The 22,093-nt window shown below is 30.6% G+C and overlaps 1 protein-coding gene across 1 annotated transcript in view; it reads right to left on the reverse strand.

The window, feature by feature from the left end:
- Window positions 1-8,119: 8,119 nt before the first annotated feature.
- nAChRalpha6 (nicotinic acetylcholine receptor alpha6) overlaps window positions 8,120-22,093 on the reverse strand; it is a 336,348-nt gene continuing 322,374 nt past the window's right edge. Inside the window, exons 9-13 of the mRNA XM_031920609.2 lie at window positions 17,944-18,053; window positions 14,435-14,652; window positions 12,095-12,295; window positions 11,655-11,789; window positions 8,120-10,322 (exon numbers count right to left, since the gene is read on the reverse strand). Coding sequence (XP_031776469.2) covers window positions 11,705-11,789; window positions 12,095-12,295; window positions 14,435-14,652; window positions 17,944-18,053 — 614 coding nt within the window. The 3' untranslated portion in view covers window positions 8,120-10,322; window positions 11,655-11,704. The remainder of the gene's footprint in view (window positions 10,323-11,654; window positions 11,790-12,094; window positions 12,296-14,434; window positions 14,653-17,943; window positions 18,054-22,093) is intronic.

Genomic DNA, 22,093 nt, shown 5'->3' on the forward strand with positions numbered 1-22,093 from the left:
ATATCCCATAGTATGCGTGTATGTATATGCATGTTGTTATTTAATACGATGCGCTTTACAATAACTCTCTCTTCTTTTTTCTTTTTTTTTTTTTTCTTTCACTTCTCTTCATTCTTTCTTTCTTTTTTTTTTATTTCATTCGCCTGAAACGAAATCGCTTAGCGTGTAACAATGCGCTCTGACTCTTGTTCGCCGATCGTGGCGCCATCTGAGATCGAAGCGTGTGTTATAGTGATATCTTGAAAATTGGAGATAACTGAAAACGCTGTTGTAAAGGAAAATTCAATAATCATAATAATAAGATTCTTTAGAGAGTGTTCTTATCATTAGAAAATAGTTGAAAAAATATAGCTTGATTTGCAATAATACAATTTTTGTTATAAGTATCTGATAGAAATATTTCAATATTTTGTCAATGTTCTATGAAATATGATTATTTTTTTTAAAAAATTGAAAATATCTCTTAGTTAATATTAAGTTTAACATTGGATTAATGTATAAAATAAATATGATTATAATTCGAAAATATAATATATATATAATTTGTGTATTTTTCTCATTTTAAAAACTATATTAACTCTCGAAGTGAATCTTATCATTAGAAAAAATTATAGGAAAATATATAAAATGATATGTTATTGAAAAACGAAATTTAAAAATTTCTGATATGTTTCAGAATATAATAAAAATCATGAATAAAATCATCATTTAAAAAAAAATTTAACACCTTATACCTAATTTAATTGTACAAACAATCGAGAAACTTTTTAAAAAAAGAACCTACGTATGTTCAAATTTCTTTCCAATAAATCATTATTAATTAATCATCGCGTATCTAATAGCGTAGCACATTTTTATTGCAACAATTATTAGATCACTTGTTTTTTTTAATTATATTCAAAAAATTTTTTATAATTTATAATTTTTTTCTCATTCCTTTTCCTAAAAAGTTCCTCAATATTGGCTTGATTATTGGTAAATCAAATACGATTGCACGTCGTTCATTTTTCCTCCTATTAGTTATGGAATCTCTAATAGAAGCTACAATGAAAGATTTCCGGATTGTCGATAGCGTTCCAAGCACGTACAGTATCGAATCTCGAGCTGTGGATCTTCGATATCAAGTCGAAATTGGCTGCAACCCGATAAATTAGACGACGATTGGCAATTTCCACGTTAAGCCTCGTCATTTCCGTTATCAAGCTCCTCTGTTCATCAAGCAGAGCTCCTCGTAATTGACAGCGTTTAGCCACGAATGAAGACACGTTAAACTCTGTCACGTGACCATTGTTCTTGTGAACTTTGCTTTTCGTTCGTTTGCACGTGGAAATTATTCGTTTTACACGTGAAATCCGAGAATTAAAAAAGGAAAAAAATTCTTGTCAATTTACAAGAATTAAGATATAATTTCACAGGGTTGGTTATCAAAAAAATTGTGTAAGAATAACGAAGTATGTTTTAAAAAAATTGATTGGTTCGAATCTTTAACGATTCGTTGAAACTAAGAAACTTTTTAAAAATATTGAACGATAAAAGATGGAGATTTATTTTCCTATTACTTTAACTTTTTATGGATATAAAAGATGCACACTCCAGTTCAAAGTTTAAATCACTTTTTAAGCTTTGGATGAACGAAGTTTTTCATATACATACAGTTTTAAAATGAAATTTTGCATATTAATTTTCGTTTGATATTGTTGGACGAACGAAAGATGGCAAGAGTTTCAGCTAAATTATTTAGAAACAAAATTAAATATCCTGATGTTAACTAGCACATTCGAAATTGTTGTGATTTTTTACCCGTGCTTGGAATTCTTTCCTTAAATTATCAATTTCTTAATTTCATCTTCAAATTGCAATCTCTTTTTAAGCCAAGAATTTCGATAAGTATGTTTCCAATTTAAAAAAACGAATAACAATGAAAAAACAATGAAAGTTTTGAACGATCCTAATTCGAAGAATTAATAAGAAACACCAATCCCACCAATTCAAAATTTAAAATTCCTTCTACATTCTAATTGCCTCTGTTTTTCTCAATTCTTGAAACTTCGATATCTCCAAAACAAACCGAATCATCACTTAAATCGTACAAACACGTCGTAGAAAAACTGCGTGCACAAAGCAGCACATAGAAAAAAAGCGCGCGTAGAAAGCAGTTGCTTCCCATACGAGGGTATAAAATGTACAGTGGATGATTTTTGCCAGCCGGCCAGCCGACTGGAAATATAACTTATTTTGCGCGCATTGGTCAGACGTTCGAATCTATTCATTAACCATAGCCGAATTATGGGCAAATCGGATTAAACAGCAGTCATTTCGCGGTCAAACGATTCGATATACTCATCACCGAGGTTCGAATGTGTCTTAACACGGCTCGTTCGAAAATTTGTAATCAGCGAACGAGAAATAAAAGGAACTAAAAAAAAAAGACATTGGCAGGCTTATGAATCGGAATATAATCAATCTGACCCGACCAATCTGGGTTGATCGAAGTTGTTTTTTTTTTATCGGTGAGCTGTATTCTTTGTTCGAATCGATTGACTTTTTTTTCGTTTAAAAATTGATAATCGATCGATCGTGATGACCAGTGCGCGCCTGGTTTTCGATGCGGAAACGCAGCGGCGGATGGTATTATGGTAGTCACTGATCTGTGATTAGATTTAATCACCGCGAAAGAAATCGTAAAAAAATAACTTGCTCGTTCGATTCGATTTTCGTTTCGATAATTCGATCCACGAATTATTTACACGAGAATAAAGTGATGGCCTGAACATGACGGCCGCGAATATTCTCTTACTATCTCTAAATATGTGCGTGATTTTCGACAAGCAGAGATTAAAGTTGTTCGAGATTAAAGTTGACGAGTATGATTAAAAAATGGCGGCACGGAGAGAGTTCGGTCAGCTTTTCATTTGTGTCCATTTGTCGATTTATCAGATGGCGCCAACAGATCGCGGCGGAAACATTAATCTCAAGGGGTTTCGCGTTCGGCAATGATTAATAATCAATTCTTATCACAGAAGTTATTTACACGATACACATCGATCGGACCTCGAGTGAGATCGTGGCTCGATCAAACGAACCGACATTCGTTCGCGTTCCCTTTTTTTTCTTTTTTTTTTCTTTTTTTTTTTTTTATCTTCGAAGCACAGACAAGAAATCTAGCCGTCCTATCGGAAAGAGACTCGAGAAAAATTGCGCGTTTTTTTTTGTCCATTGTCATTTGCAAACGTCTCCTCTGCCTCCTTTTGCATTTGCAGAGATACACGACAGAGAAACTTTGCTCTTCTTTTACGTGATAAACGTATGGCACATACATGATACCGTTTTTTAACTGAGCATATACACCGATCGACGAAACGTGAAAAATTGTTCGAGTATGCGATCAAAAATTGAAAATTTTCCGATAAAATTCCACGAATGCGGAACTATCGTTTCTGGCGCAAAGAGCAAAGTATTCGTCAAGAACGCAAAACGAATTTTTTATTCGAATATTCGCAGTGTCCTTTTTTTCTCTATTCGATTTTCTTTATCTGCCTAATGTTAATAAACGCACGATGCCTAATTAAACGAATGATTAAACGAATTTTTCGAAATATCTCTCTTTTTTTTTTTTTTTTTTAATATCCTTTATAAGGATTAATTTGGCGCCTCCGTTATGGCGAGATTAAAAAATCGCGATATTTAATCGGCAAAAAACGAAACGAAGAAGCTTGCGTTGCCATTTTGTCGTTTTTTTTTCATGTTTCCTTTTTTTTTTTTTTTTTTTTCTTTTGTTGCGTAACGGCGATAATTATTGGCGATAGTAGTAACAATTCTGATTGCCATATTTAACAGTAACGATGATGGCGATATCGGTATCGATAATAGCGACGATGATGATAATAATAATAATAATAATAATAATGATTGTGATGATGATAAGAGGAATGATAATAAAATAATAACAACAATAATAATAACAATAATAATAACTTTCCGCAGCATTAGCTTTTATATAATATCGTAGATAAGAGTGTAGTAATAATAGTAATAGTTGTAACGACGATATCAACGATGATGATTTTCTCCGGCAAAAAAAAAAAAAAAAAAAAAAAACATTATAACATTTTCAAATATTACGAACGAAACGATTATCATAAATTGAACTTTTCAACTCTTATTCTCCACGTTACACGGACTCCATTTTCTTTCTCTACACTTTTCACTAGCTCGATACACGCGCGACCATTTTATTCTTAACAAAAACGAAATCTAACCTCCTCGATCTTTTAAATAATATATAAATATCGTGTAAAATTTCTTAGCTGATACTCTTAGCTAGGCTGACTTAATGAGCATTCATATTAAAAAATGCACCACCCCCTACTATTCCCTTTAATATAAAATCTTTCATATTGTTAGAATAAATTACCGCAACTTTTTCTCAATTTTTTTCCTTGTTTCTTCCTTTCTCTTTTTTTTTTTTCTATTTTAATATACTCGTTTATTACTCGTTTATTCTTATGCGATCACGCATAGATCTGGCTCCATTTTGTTGATGCTCCGACCAAATTTAAATTTCTGAAACTTTCCAAGCATCGATCCAATCGGTAAATTGTCGGTCAATCGTTGCCAATTTCGAACGAAGAACGCAGTTATTCCTATATACATACGTGTTCAGTGCAAACGAAACTGCGAATTAGAAAATTACACTAGGTCGGAGCACGGTACATCGATCGAAACTATTTCCTCGAATAAGCGAAATCGTCGTCCAAATTTTCTCCCCGTTCGATTTAGACTTATGGACTTAAGTCTCTCTTTTATTAAATGTTCAATTACGTATTTCGTTGTTCTCGAAATTGTCTTTTGATCTATCGCCATACATCGTTGAAACGAAATGTTCTTATTCTTTCTAAGAAAGAGAAGAGATTAATAAAAAAGAATTATCACAATTTCTCTCGATTTCCTTCCATATCGAAATATTATTTTACGTGAAATGATTGTCGGTGATGTACGAGCAGCTTAAGTAAGAAAGAAATTTGAGAAAAAATTCTGGAAAACATTTGTATGACGATACATCTTTCCTTTTTTTTTTTTTTTTCTTTCTTATAACGATCGAATCAGGAATCGACGATTTTTCGAGCGTGACTGTTTTTTTTTTTTAAATAAAGATTGCCAACGATTTTATTAAATTTATCGCGAGAAAAATGTTTAACGTGACACTGTCGTATTTGTTTTGGAAGTACTTTTGTTTCCCTTGCTTCATATTTCCTCTTCTTAAATTAGATATCGTTATAATAAAATTCTATCTAATTTATTCTTATTTATAATTTTATCCTTATACTTACAAGTTACTAACACTGTTCGTGACGCCTATTACACGTCGCTACGATGTATTGAGTCCCCACGCCATGCAAACATGTTTCTATATACAGAATTTATTTGAGTATTTTAATCAGAACACCTCGAAGTTTATTCATTATTATTATATTTTTCATTTCACTTCGCGATCGTTTCAACGATTGATCGATTACTCTCTCATTCCGTACAGTTTTCGCTACTGGAAAAATAGAAAGGATTTTCACAGTTTTAAGTAAAAGATTTATCGTTTCGTAAGATTCATTTGTGCGATACGAAGATCAATGACTGTACTGCTGAAGAATTGTTCCTTTTCTTTTCTTTTTTTCTAATTCTACAACATTTTTCATTTCCACGATTATCCCATAATTTAACATAACCGATGCAGTTGCGAAAAACGATCCTGTATTTATACGATTATTATTATTTCTCGCGTTATGTTTCACGTGTATATTTTTAATTTTATATTCGTTGTACGATACGAGGAGTGCAACTGCCAACTGTCTCTTCTTTTTTTTCGACCTGTCTATGTCACGCTGAAGTATTTGTATTCTATTTAAAAGAAGAAAATTAGAATAATCAGTTTTGTCATATTATTTAATCAATTTCTCCTATTTAAATAATTCACGATGAAATGTATTCAATAGAGTGAAAAGGGATTAACACGATTAATTCGATTTGTTTCGTGCAGATGCGAAGCTCGTTAGAACGTTAAACGTACCCGTATTATATTTTATTATGTAGATGCATTAAATATACGAAAATGGTGGCCATGATACAAATATCATCGAGATATTATCGTTCGTCCATTTCTTTTTCATTCTGCTTCAAATAATTATATACAAAAAGAGGAAAATTTAAGAAGAGCAATTTATATTGATTCGAAAATCTAATTGAACGGAAAATAATAAAACACGTTCCATATTGTGCGTTATAGATAGATAAGTAATAAACTTTTCAAAAGTTTTATGAAATTTATTTAAACATTGGATTAAATTTTAGAATATATTTGTATAAGGAAAAATATCAACATGTTAAATTGGTATAAAAAAAAGATTAAAAGCTGTCTCTTAACAATTGAAATAATTATTTGAAAAATTTGATATTGAAAAATGGTTTCTTTTTTGTAATCTTTTTGTCATTTTAAATTCTTTTTTTCACTTGTGCTTAGATAAAATCAATTTGTTACATATAAATACTAATATTATTATCGTCATTATAATTATTATTAAACTATGAATGTATTTCTGCATTTATGAAAAATTTGAATCAAATATAGAAATCTACAGAAGCACAAAATATTCAAAATATAGCGCGTTATGGTATTCGAAGAAAAAGACAAATCACTATTTAAACTCCATTTTCTATATTTATATTCATAAAAGTGTTTCTATTTTGTATAAACATTTTTAATTATTATTTAATATAATTTTTTCATTTGAATTTAACGTTTTATTGCTTGTAATGAATAATATTCCTTACACAATATGGAACATGTTTAAATACATTTAACACTGTCGTGGTTTCGTCTTTGTAATTGATGATACAGTGTGAAATACACTTATTGCATTAAACTGAAATTTACGCCATTCAACGAAGAAGGATTCGCGCGTAGAAGTGGACGTCGCGACGTTAAATTTCATTTCGGAATGCTTTCAGTGTGATTACGCACCAGACCATCAAATGTCTGTAGGCACGCACAATCCCCATTGTCCCGAGCTACGAGAGGGACCTGCAACTTCCGGTTCACACCTCGTTTCGTTCGTGATTGACGCGTGTTTGTAATTCGTTAAATTAAATTGTACAAATTTGAGGTTTTTCTAATTTTTGATAACGTTAAAAATTAATTATAAATTTATAGTTTTTTAAATATTGTGTAATAATATTTTATTAACCCCTGTTTGAGTTAAAATAACATGGTTTATGATTCAATTTATACCTATTGTTTTTTTTTTTTAAAAGTAATTTAAATTTTTAGATTTAAATTTGGAAGAAATTTTTATGCTATAGGTTATTAAGCTAATAAAAAAGCAATTAATCTTTTATTTATGAAATAACATCATTATATGCATGTCTCCATTAAAGTCAAATTATGCAATTAAAGCTTTTATTATTCCTTTTTGGTAGTCATAATTACGAGAGTTAATTCGAGCAATTAATGCTATTGTAATTTTGGAGATGAAATCGTAATTACGTAAAACTGTTTCATGAGGACATGAGACAAATAATTGTTTCATAAATTCGATTTTTTATATCGACATTTATAATTTATTTTCATCGATTTATTTTATTTTTAATTGATTAATCGAAATGAAACGAATATGCGATTAAAAAAAAAAGCGAAATATCAATTTAATGAAGAATGTTAATTTATATTTTAATCATTTTCAATTATAAATAAATATTTAGAAACGCAAACATAAAATTATCATAATATCGTTATTAATTATACTTTTTTTGGATCATCTATCATTATTTTAAATAGATGTGATTTAACTCGAACGGAAATTGCAAAATTTTATCGCAATTTAATTTATTGATTTCATAATTAAATATCTGAAAATTAAACTCATGTGTAAAGATTATAATATATCGTGTTTTTAAAATTATAGAAATGGAATTTCCTACAAATTTTATTGGTTACTTAATCGAGTACCTTTGTATTATCGAAAATTATAGCATTATCATCCCTGGTTTTATCCACGAATTTATAAATTTATTTCGATTTATCGATATATCGAATTTAATTCGATATGAGTTGTGATTAATAAAGAATAAAGATTTTTAAACCAGTTTATTTTCAAAAAATATTTTATATATTACTCAGTTATCTGTAAAAGACAAATATGCAAATGAAATTGCTTCTAAATCTATTCTATTTTTCTTATAATTCAATTGCATAAAATTCTTTATACCAATTCTAATCAAATGAAAAATTTTTCAATCCTTTTATCGTTCATCCTTTCTTTCAATTATCAAATTCTTTCAATTATCAATATCTTCAATATCTTTAACAGGAATACGATAATAACTCGACAATATTAATTAATGACAAAAAAAAAAACAATTCTAAGAAGAATTAAAGAAACAACTTTCTCGCGATCAGAGTACAGTCATTGAGAACTTCCGTGTGGTCGAAGAACGCAAGTTGCAAGCAGGATATAATCACGTGATCGATGATCAATTAAGATGCTTCAAATCTCATTCGCAGCTCAACGGAACCCTTCGTTGCGGACATATCGAAGATCTTTCAAGAATTCGGATTCGTGTCTGTACGGAAAGCAGGGGTTGTCCAACTTGGCAGTTTTGTCTTCTGTACATCTCTCAACGTCAACCTCCACCGAATATTATTCTATTCGATCGCCCTTATTTTCTATTATTCTAAAAGGCAAACTTTTATTCCTCCGTTAAAAGAAACATTATCAAATTAATCATGGTTATTAAACGTGATACCATCGAGAGAAATTTGATTATTTTTTCTTTTTTTTTTTCCCTTTTTTTTTTTTTTTTTTGCTTTCTTAAATATGCTTATGCACATTGTGTATTCATAGTTCGTCGAATCCTACTCGAATTGCAGCTTACGTATCTAACTGTGAAAAGGTTGGACACCCCTGTCTCGAGTTTTTTTCTTGGTTTTTCTTTTTTTTTTTTTTTTTATTTGGCAGTTATATAAAGACCGTATCAGTTCCACGAGAGACCCTTAGTGGCGCGATAATGTTCTCGATTCGATCGTACACAATAACGCCCGCACACAAAGCGATTATAATAATTATTATTATTATTATTATTATTCATTTGTTATTAACATATGTAATATTATTAACAATATTATCATCATTAGCATTATTCAATCATTATTATTATTATTATTATTATTATTATTATTATTAATTAATTAATTAAATTTACTATTAATATTATTTATATCATTAGTCATTACGATTATTATCGTTACCATTATCATTATCGTTATTATTATTGTTATTATCATTATTACTATTATTGTTGTCCTTCTTCTCCCTTCCTATCGTTCGTGTCTGTTAACTATTGTTACTGAAAGGCCGCGACAACACTCTCTCGAGGAATGCGCGCACAAGCACAGCTTTCTCGAAATTCCCCCAAATAGCCTCGACGAACGAATCGATGCTCCTCCTCGCTCGAGAGACGAGGACGCGCTCTTCTTGCATTATAATTTAAAATTATAAGATCGTCGTACGACACCTTCGAGCGTGTGTCGATCACCTATCCGCTGAGTGTTTGATACTAGATAGATAGATAGATAGATAGATAGATAGATAGAGAGAGGAAGATAGCGACTGCGCTCGATTAGGTTTAAACGATTGGGAGAGAGAAAATTGGGTTTTTAGCCGAAGAAAGTGAACGCACAACGTGGCCGTGTATTGTCAATAATGTGTAACGTGTCGAGGCGCTTTCTTTGCCCTCCTCTAAGTCCCTTTTCTAATCGCCAAGTCCTCCGGTTCTTCCGGCTCGGTTCTTCCACGAAAAGCGGGGAGCCGCTTTCTCGTTTTTAAACGTGTGCTCGAAGCGTTTGAAAAATTTTGGTCGGTCAGCAAGAACCGAACGAACGACGACGACCTCTTCCGCCTCCTCTTCCGGCCTCTTCACTCTTGCTTGTTCCTCCCCTTTCTTTCTTCGCCTCTTCCTTCCTTCTTCCTTCGTCGAAACTGGAAGCACGTCTCGCACGTAGTATTTCTCCGCGTGCAATCACTCCGTTCCAGACTTTTCTTCTTCTTCTTTTTTTTTTTTTTTCGGGGGAAGAAAACGGGAGAAACAGAGAGAAAGAAAGAGAGAGAGGGAGAGAGAGAAGAGGGAGAGAGAGAAAGAGAGATAGAGAGAAAGAGAAAGAGAGGGAGAGAGCGAGAAGAAAGGAAGCACGAGGCAACGAGCAGCTTTTTTCGTGCTCTCTCGTTACTTGATCGCTCTTCCGTGGCAGCCTCCTCGAAACCCACGTATCGTCGTTTCTGTGGAACAGAAATAAGTAATTGCAGGATCGATTCGATCAATTATGTGTTAGGCAAATGTTATTATATTGGTGTACGAGACGTGTGAATATGTGTATGAATATAACTTTATAATAAATATTATTTTTGTTGCATTATCAATTTTAAATTAATAAGTTATATAATAATTGATTATTATATAATTATATTTTTTAATTCTATATTTTTGTTTATCTATCAATGAAGTATAACTAGATGTATTGGAACAATTTATTAAAATGAAATTTGATAATTTTCATATGCGTTCATTATTAGTAAAATTTACATGATTTTTGATTTGTGCGATTATTTTAATTAATTTTCTTTTTGGAATATATAAAACAAATTACTTTTTTAATAAAATAGAAATCTCTTTTCATTTATTGTTGACGAAATAGCATATGTTGACTTATTAGATAGACATTTAGATAATTTGTCAAGTTTAATAATTTTACTTGGAATTTTTATTTTATATACAATGACCGATATTAGAAATTAAAGTTTGCGCGAAATTCTAAATGTTTGAAAATTCAATTTCTCTGTTTATGATTTTGGGGAAATTGTATACCACACTTAGAGATAAGCTTGCTTATACATAGAACAACTGTATTCATACCGTACTAATTTTCTATGCTACTCTAATGAATTAAGAGTGATGTTACACATTACTTGAATGCAATAACTCATATGCACACATAGAAGTCATTAGAAGTTGATGGACAATGGTATTCATTTTCATTATCATTAAATATCGTTTCATCATGATCGTGTGGAAAATTTGTATTTACAATTACAAATAAAATTTAAAAAAAATATAATTGAGAGAATATAATTTAAAAAAAATTATTCTAAAATAACGAATAATATAATGTTCTTCCATTTATATGAGAATATAAATAAAATTTGATTAGCTTCATATATATATATATTTCTTTATGAAAATCATCACATTGAATCTGAAAGATTTAAATGAGCCGAAAAACATAATTTAGCGAGTTTCAGTAACGAGAAAGAATATTTAAGAAAAAAATTACGTCTCTTTTAAATTTATTGCGAGATTATTCTTTAAAAAGGATCGTAAAGGAAATTTGAAACGAGATATGAGAAGATAAAGTGTACTTCGTTTTTTAAATGAAATACTTTCAACGTATGACGTCGTGATTATTCCATTTTATAATGACCTCAGACTAATTGATTATTGTATATTATATTTAAATAAATTATATATAAAAAATGTAATGTAAAAAATGAAAGATTTGAATGGAAATGAATGTAGATGATTAGTACGTAATAAATATTGAATAATTGTAATACCTTTGGCAATTTTTGTGCATTTTTTCGGTGACTTGACCGGGGCAGTCTATTTATTGGACGATTATGTGTGGCGCACGACACAATATCACTATCGTGGCCAGAACCGTGAACAACGTGAAAACGATCAAGCAAAGCCTGTAACGAACAAGAACAAAATTATAATTAAAACGATATCTTGAATCATTAGTATTGATTAAGTTCTTCTTAATAAATATAAACAATCTAAATTTCGTACAAAAGATGAATATTTCCAATAGGTAATTGAAAAAATAAAAATTAAATTAATAAGATTATCGAACGATAATTCATGTTATCTTTGTTCTATCAAGAATATTTAATATTAAATAATAACAAGTAAGAATAAATCATAAATCATCATTGAAATTAACAAGAACTTAATATTCTACTATTATCTAATATTAATAAAATATATACTAAACCTGTCCACCACCATAGCGGCGAATTTCCAGTCGCTAATGATCTCGTCGCTTTCATCCGCCTTCTTCATACGATCCGTGATGAATCGTAATTCCTTAAGAATCGTGTGCAATTCCTCCTGCATCCCGCTAAGAGGTAACGATGCGGACGTATCTTCGACCGTTGCTGGTCTTCCGGTAGATATCGGTGTACCGAACGCCGACCTGTTACAAATAAATTAATCATTCAGTGGAAATTCTCTATTTCTTTGGAAAAATAAAAAAATTTAAATTATAATAGAGTGGTATAATATTATGAAATTCGATCGCACGTAATGAATTAAAAATATATATATTCGTGTGATCCTTTTGAATATTATTGAATATTATTGAAAATATAAAAGGATATGTAGAAGAGAAAGAAAATTATTATTGCGAAACGAGATTTCAATTTAAATTTTCTTATTATTTTCCTAAAAGTTTATAATGATTATATAATAATTACGTATTTTAATAAACGTAGTGAAAGAAGGAAATTAATTAAGTGATAATTGGGTTACAATTGTACATGTTGCAATATTTGTTATTTAACTATGAGAAAAGAATTTCGATTTGTTTGATAAAAATCTGTTTTTTTTCCTTAGAATACTATTTTCTGTGCTATCAGACGAACAAAGTTGAATTTTTAATTCGTTTTTACCGAATTGAATTTAATTTATTTCCAATATAATATCTCACCAAGTATTTGAAATAACTGATCAAGAAATACACGAGTCAAAAAATAGGGAATACAATATATAGTTTCCACGTTAATGTCCAACTTTCATCGAACATTTCACGTTGAGACGTTTCATAAATAAATTTTGTCACATCGTTCTGCATGGAGGACACATTGAGGAGCATATGGAATTATTTTATCGGAAATGTCTCAACTAGCATTTGATATCAATGAGATATCACGAACAGGTATCAAAGAGAAGGAGAAAATAGATGTCCTCACCGATACATTGAAAATTTAAACGGACAGCGGCTCGTCTATCCGGAAAAATCTATATCCTCGAGATATGTTCAAGAAAAATGGAGACACGAAATGAATTTTCAAAATTGAAATGATTGAACTTACACTTTTTCTGAGAATTATTTATTATCAGAAATCATTTTCATGCTCAATTAATTCTTGATAAAATTAACGTGAATATTATAGTTAGAAGAAAGTAATAACTTATTTTATTAATTTGTTATTAGAATAATTACTTTACATTCAAACAATAAATTCATGTAATAGATGAAGAATAATAAAATTTATTAAAATTTATAAATAGATAGAAAATAATTATTGGATCGAATTAAAAGAATATAATAAAATTAAGAAATTACACAACTATCTGATTGTTAATATACTGGATATTGTTATTATCATTTTTCTCTTAGATAAATATCAATCTTATTCATTTTATTTTAGATAAATATGTATTACTTCTTCATTTTAAAATACACTTATTATTTTAATTTAAACAAATTCTGTACCACTTTTTCACTGAGCCCTTCATTCGTTAAAACGCTTTTTATTAAATCTTCTAACATCACGAGGATTCTGCTGAAGTTTAGAATGTCTGTTGGAATGAGGATTATACGTGTTGAATTACATTGTCATCCCAACTATGTTGATTCGAATGCACGCGTGGATAGCGATGTGTTCACTCGCACTGCATCTACATATCCAGTATGTCATGGTAAAGCTTATTATCACGAGAGTCACGTGCTTTTTTCTCAAGACAGATTAACGTAGCTTTAAATTACAGAATATTAATTATATTATTTGAATCGTATACTTAGTAGAAGAAAAATTAAGATTCTTTTTTTAAGTTATGCGTTAAATTTTAATAGGAAGTCTTATATGAGAAGAATATTGTATTTCGTTAGTTGCAATATAAGTGATATTCGATTAAAAAGTTGTTTGAAAAATTATTTATGTGCATTTTGGCAAGTGCTTCATGCCTGATCATATATTACATGGATTAATTAGTTTAATGTGAATATTTCATGACAATTTTTAAAATTCATTATTTTATGTTTATATGATATTTTTATCATATTGTTAATCACAAGAAGAATATTTATTATTGAAAATAAAACAACCACAGAATATTGTAGAATATGCACTTTAAGTATGGAATAGCAAAGTTGTGTGGAAACTATTGCAATATACATTTATATACTACAAGAAAAACGGGAAAAGTTTGTTTCGAAATTTATAAGTTTCTCATTAAAATATATTTTAATTTTTTACAGCACGAATTTTTTTGATAATTAAAGATTTTAAAGCAAGATTAAACAAATATAAAAAAATTTAAGGAAATATACCTTATGTAACCGGAAGGAGGATTTGCCGCACTATTCTTGTGACGAATGTCGTCGTCGATATCTAATACATTTGCTAGCAAACTCTTGCTACTCTTCTCCTGCAATTCCATGCCCTTTGCCCTTCTGTTGCCTCCAAGAATGGTCTTCTTCGTGATCTTCTTTCCTGGACGACTCATGCGCAGCAAGCACGGCAACCATTGTAAAAACAGCATTTTAATCTAAGTGGAATGAGAAAAACAAGATTTACACAACATATGATTTTTACAGTCTAACATTTAATAAGTTTAAACGATAAATGAGATTCTGATAAATTAAAAGAATCAATTTCATCGAAAATAATCATATGATTTTTAAAAAATTAAATGATAAATATATTTTTTAAGATTAAAATTTAATCATTATTCGATGGTATTATTATATAAGAGTCAACTTATTCGAAATTGGAACATAACTTTTAATAAAAATCATATATTACGAATATAATATTATTAGAAGTTCTTACGTTCTTAAAATCTAATTATTTCAAGCAAAGGATTTAGAATAATTTTGAAATCAATTTAATATACCATTAATAAAATCCTTAAAAGCAATACTTTTCCACAAATAAAGATATGTATCACGTTTTACCTTAAAACTTGATTAAACCGTATTAAAATTAAAAAAACTTTGAATCGCTATAATTCCGAAGATAATGACTTCGGGTCAATGATTGAAGGATCGTTGGAAGCGCAGAACCTTGCTCTTTAAAATGCTTTTTCATTTATCCCGACACGACTTCCGGTTCCCGAGATATTATCGTGTAAAGAAAAGAATATTTTCCAATCGTTTACCTTCGAGTCGATTAAACCTTATTAAAATTAGCAAAATTTTAAACCGCTATAACTCCAAAAATAATGACTTCCGGTCAACGAATGAGCGACCATTGGAAGCGCGGAACCTTGCCCTTTAAAACGCTTTTTCATTTATCCCGATACGACTTCCGGTTCCCGAGATATCGTCGTGCAAAGAAAAGAATATTTTCCAATCGTTTACCTTCGAGTCGATTAAAACTTATTAAAATTAGCAAAATTTTAAACCGCTATAACTCCAAAAATAATGACTTCCGGTCAACGAATGAGCGACCATTGGAAGCGCGGAACCTTGCCCTTTAAAACGCCTTTTCATTTATCCCGATACGACTTCCGGTTCCCGAGATATCGTCGTGCAAAGAGAAAGGTAATTTCTAATCGTTTATTATCTCCGTCCTTGTTGCTTATTTGGACCTCTCGCTCGCGCCTCGTCTCGCTGACCTATCTCAAACTCCAGACAAGCGACAGACGCGATTCCTAGAAAAGCATAGTAAGCATTTCCAGGAAAAATAAGTGGGTCACCGTGTCGCGAGCCCATTCATAATCTTCGCGATGTATTAAGTAAACGGTATGGTCACTTTAAGTCCTTATATCTCGGCAACCGATTGAGATATCGGGATAATTCAAAAAGCGACTTAAATGGGATGATTTTCTCTACTTCCTGAATAGATTTGATGACAAAATTTTTAGATTCTTGTCACATTTTTTATCCGAAAACTCGAAATCATTTGTAATTTTGTATGTGATTGCAATGGTGCATTAAACAAAAATAGCAAATTGATCGAATTTTTAATGATTTTAATATATTTGAGAAATTGCGAATTTGTTTTCATCCTGTTTGATTCATTTATTAAAAAACAATCGAATTTTTCTTTCTCTTATTTTCATCGAATATAAATGTCGGTATAAAATTCATTAAACACAAACAACTCAACACAACTGGAATTACTTAATACCATATATCAAGCGTAATGCTCCTTTTATTTTTTTTTTATACTTTAGGCGAAGATTGGTATTCTTTGTTTCGCTTGCATCTGGAAATAATGGCATGGAAAAGTACCGCGCGGAATTTTTCGTAGCCCGTAGGATTCTCGTCTCCGGTTGAAGTACGTTTCCTCTTGGTTTATGAAAGTTCCAGTAACCAACGGCCAAGAGGAAGTGCTAACGCCTCGAAGGCACTTTAAACTTTCAGCGACTAAAGCACTGTCTTTAATGGCTGTAATGGCCACTGCGGATAAGGGCTGAGTTTTATGAACGAAAACACCAGCTACATTTTGCATACATCTGTCAAAGTTCTCTCTCTCTCTCTCTCTCTCTCTCTCTCTCTCTCTCTCTCTCTCTCTCTCTCTCTCTCTCTCTCTCTCTCTCTCTCTCGCGTTTCGGTAAACTGAACAAGTTTCGAAAGCTTGTAATTCAATCTCAAGTGCGAATATCTCGCTTCGTTATTCGTTGAGAGTTTGCATTATTATTATCACGAATTATGAAATAATTTATTACCATTATTTTTTTTTTTTTTTTTTAGTATTATCAATTTTTCCAGATTTTTCTCTTCGTTCAAGAGATTTATGCTACAAAAGAGAATGAAATAACGATTATGATATAACGACATTTATAGACTGTTATTGATGAACATATATCAATTATATTTCATCGAATTATATAACACGAGTAAATAACGAAAATGTTGAATTATTGATTTACAAAACTCTTTCAATCTGTTATTACGTTTGTTAATTCGACCGATTACAATTACATATTGAGTTTTTATTATATGTTATTATGTTATATATATATTATTTTTTTACGAACAAACTACTAATGCGATAATAATACGATATTATTATTAATAATATTTTAAAATGTATATTTTAATAGTAAAATTGTAAATGATAAAAAAAAGCGAAAATACATGTATTGTTAATTTTAATTTAATTTAAATAACAATAAGATAGCAACAGTAAGAATGCAAAATAATTATTTCTTCTCTTGTTTAATAAAACTAATCATAAAATATATTACGAAAAAGAAATTATTTTTTTTCTCAATTTATATTTTCTTTCTTTCATAATGGAAGAACATCACGCATATTCGGATTTCTTCTTTTGTTATCCGCGAATAATAACACAATCGATCAAAGACAATCATATTTATGCAAGCGAGATAACTTGATTTATTTTCTTTTATGATAATACGAGGATTAAACGAAAAGAAGACGAGTAAAAATATGAAAAGAAATTAATTTTTACATTATAAATCCAAGAAAAAAGAATATCTTTTTAAAAATATAACATATTATACAACGTAAGAAAAATGTAGATTATGAACACAATTACTCAAATCAATGATTACAATATAAATGATGAGATTCAATGCTTAATTTATTTTTATTTTTAACCTTTTTCGACCTATTTGCTTTTTAAAATTCAACAAATGAGATTTATTCGAATTATGAGTGAAATTATTATTATTTTGTTTTTTACATAATAGTTAAAAATATTTAATGATTCGATTCATGCAAAAATTACGTATCATTATTCGATCGTTTAAAACTCTGTAAGTTTAAAATCTTCAGATCAATGATACGAATAAATAAATTAACAATTTCGGTCGAAAAAAGTTAATACGCAAAATTCGTAAAATAATTTAAAACAAATCTCTTACCCACGATGGCATCACGTATCTGTCCGGCGTTCTGTGATGAAAGTTGAGCACCAACACTGTCAAAACGACGCTGCTCGCCACCATGAACATGATGCAATTGAAGTACGACCCTGAATTCCAGGGGTGTTCCAGAAGATACCCCGAAGAAAAGAACATAAAAAGGAGGCGATTAGTCACGGCAATGGATCGGGGATCCGCTCGATTCTAAGAATGAAAGACTGTAGGGCTACTTCAAAAATATTCGACGACAAATTAGATTCATCGAATCGTATGATTGTTCCTTTTCATACTACCTAATTGTTTCAATCTTTCATTCGTCTCATGTGACCATCTTCACACACACACACACACACACACACACACACATATTAAGAATTTGTTCAAACAGATTCGAGGATCGAGAGTAGTTGAAATAAGTATTTATACCCAAGAAATTCTGATTAATTCATATTTATGATATTATTATCTATATGTGTACGTATATAAAATAATAAAACCATATACAGTTACTCGTATTAATATATAAAAATTATACTATTTTTAAATTTTTATTCTACAAGAAATTATTTTTTAAATATCTCACTGGCTATTGACGTGAAAACATGAATCTTGAATCCTTCATATTTTTCACATTATTAGCAACACGATATTTAAACAATTCTTTTGTGTAAATAAATTGAGAAAATAATACGATCAAATATTAATTACGAGCAATTACGTATCTAAATCTTCGACACAATTTCTTAACACTTTTCTGATCGACAAGACGTACCATGTCTTATCAATTTCTCGTTTCTACATATATAATTTATTGTTTAGAAAAAAATAATCATCTCTCTCGATCCTAAATCTAACAGTCCAGGGAAGAGTACGCATTCCCACACGATCACATAACGTTCTCGCATTCATTCCTGGCGATCCTAGGTCGTGTTCCCGCCGATCCTTTTGAAGAGTATTGTTCCAAAACGAGGAGGAGAGAATGCAGAGACGAAGGAAATTAGGCGAGCGAAGAACGAAGAGAAGTTGGACAGAATAAAAAATTAAATAAAAGAGAACGTGGAAGAATATGGAAGAAATAGCCGAGTTGTATCTTGTAAAACGAGTAAAGCCAATACTTATTTGCATGCATTTGAAAAAACAAATAAGCGATTTCGCAAAAAATGTTTTAACTTGAGAATGTTTTATTTCCGTGCCATCGACGTCGAGAGGACTCGTTACCATGTTCCTCAACGCTGTGTATTTTTGATTATGAACACACGGTGCACAGGTGTTCGAAGTAGATGGAAAATTTAAGGGATAATTGTAAAAATATCAGTTGAGAATTAAATTTTTTAAGTTATAGAAATAGAATTATTTAAATTGATTGTAACTTAAAAAACAAATATTTTTTGCATATCTCTTTTTTCTTATTTTTGTTTCAAAGTTTTTCAAATCTTCACTTTTCGACTTGTTTCGTTCGAACATCCTGTATACGTATGTGACATATGAATTTTGTACAATTTTTCTGAGATAAATTATGTGATATCTGACACGATTTTATTTCATACTTGTTGTTATCACTCTTTTCTTTTAAATTATTTAAAAAACTAACAATGTTGCTCGAGCATAAAATTCAAAATTGCAAATAATACGAAAATTGTTAAAATAAACGATCGTGCACAAAGAATTAAAGATATAAATTAATGAATTTATCCTTTCTCTTATATATTCTTCAATTCAGAATATTGAAATCGAAGAAGAATCATCTCATAATTTATCTTTCCAGAACTTTTAATAACAGATTCAGAATAAAATCGTACAACCACCACGCAAATTAATTTTAAATTTATCCTTTGTCGTATAATACCTTCAATAGAATATTAGATTCTCGAATCTAATATTCATGACGTTATGTAGGATACGAGTAACGAAGTGTTAAGGAACACTTTAATAACGTATCCCCTCGTATCGTTTGTGGCGGTGTGCATCGCTATGCCTGCCTGATATCTTGAAAGGGAAACGTCTAACACATTGGCATGCAATTACTACCAAGGATGCACAAGTGCCACTAGGTATTATAGTGCACGAATAATTGTTGTCTACGGAGGGATGCGCAGAGCCGAGTTGCATTCGCTGCTCTAATGAAATTAAAATTAATCCACGTCTCGTTTCTTTTTTTCTTTTTCTTTCTCGAAGAACAGACTTACTGGGAGTTGTCAATTGTATCCTCGATCTGAACAGCGTTTTTGTGACAGTTGTTTTGTTGTTTTCTGAGGATTATTAGTTTGCCATATATTTTTGCAATTATTTTCAAGATTGTGCCATATAAACGTGTAATGCGCATGACGTTGTTAATTTTGTGGAAGATGATGAAACTGTGAAGAAGAAAATTTGTGCGGTGTCGTTATAACAAAGAATATAAATGTTTTATAAACAATAATGTACTGGTTCGAATATAAAATATTAATTTAAAAGTCTAACTTTTTTTTTAAAAATAACGTTCGTTATTTTCCTGTAAACACAATAATTTCTATAAGTACTTCATTTTATCGAACTTAAACCTTAAACAAATTCCGCGACACTTGCTAAAACTTCTTCCGTTCGTATGCAATCCTACGTTTATTAAAATCTCTTTTCTTCTCGTCCAAATTTCATCTCCTTTCATTACACCCTATATTTTACACCCTATCAGAATACCCTTGATAATGCAAATCCATCGTCACGGTCAAGTAATCATGATTTTCCGGTAGACGATCTTGGGGAGGGGTAACGATCAAGAACGTTAAGGTAAAGAGAGGAGAAAGAAAAAAAAAAAAAAAAAGAAGTGAAAGTAGAAGGAAAGGGTTAATCTCGGCGCGAGAGAGAGAAAGGAACGTTAAAGAGGGCGGCTTTTAAAGTCTGGATTATCTTCATAGCGGAGTTTAACGGCTCCATAAAGGCTGTCGTAAGCGTCACTGATGTGATTAATCGTTGTACACGAAAGCGGCTACCTTTATTAATGAATCCTAAAGCGAACGTCAGTCTACATATTTACAACTTTTGCTCCGTTCAGATATATACGAAGGCGACTTCTTTTCACGCTTGAAATTTCTCGAGCCAAGAAGGGAGCAGATGGTTGAATGACCGGATATTAAAGGAAAATGGAAATTCACGATGTGCTAAATGAATAAGCGAATAGATTCGGGAATCAAAGTGATTTCGATTCATCTCTCGGTTTTGCACGTGTACTTTGACATTTTGTTTTGTCATTGTGCGTGATCGATTTGCAAAATAATTTTGCTTAATTTAAATTTTCTTTAAAAAAGTATTTTTCACTACTGCAACTGTTATTATATTATTACATTTAATTATATTAGAAGAAAATTATATAGATGAAACGATCGAAATTAGACAAGATTCGAATTTATGATCGCGTTCATTGAACCATCAGTTGCATATTATTTTTTACTTCAAAGATACCTGAAATATCATATCAAGACTATGTTGCAATTCGTTAAAAAATTATATTATAGCTTTAATATTTAATAATATTTAATTAACTATAAGATATTTTTTAAATAATGATAATAACTAATTAAAGAAATACCTCAAACAATCTTCTTCAAATGCAATTTACGAACCCACGTATTATATTGTATCATTTTTCAAATTATTCCAATATATTCTATATTTCTATATTCTATACTCTCTAACAGAAACTAATCATCTTCAATCTACAATTAGACAATTATCATCGATCTAAAAAATAATTTATTCCCACGTATATAAATAACACGTCACAATTATTTTTCTTTTCACCATCATCCCAGAAAATTCCCTCGAGCGATCCTCTGCCAAGTACGAATACACACAGGTGGCTCAGAAAAATATATAATAAACCTACCATCATCCCCTTTAAACAGCGCATATATTTTCCAATCAATCCAGCTCTTAACGATTCCACATCCATCTTTCCCCCCCCTCTCCCCCCCACCGTTTACACAGCGACCTGTTCCAAGAAGGATAAAAACACGTTTCCTATCCAGTCTAAAATTCATGCTTCGTACTTAAACGTGAACGCGGTGTTTACGGTGAACGATATCCTTCAGTGGGCCGGGTAAACAGGCGTGGGCGTGTATTTATTGCATGCACACGTAAGCAAACAACTTTGCACGGAATCACGCGAATTGCA

This window comes from Apis florea, unplaced genomic scaffold (assembly GCF_048593485.1).
Source record: "Apis florea isolate Af1SG1 unplaced genomic scaffold, ASM4859348v1 contig_3783_pilon, whole genome shotgun sequence".
NCBI classification, from domain to species: domain Eukaryota; kingdom Metazoa; phylum Arthropoda; class Insecta; order Hymenoptera; family Apidae; genus Apis; species Apis florea.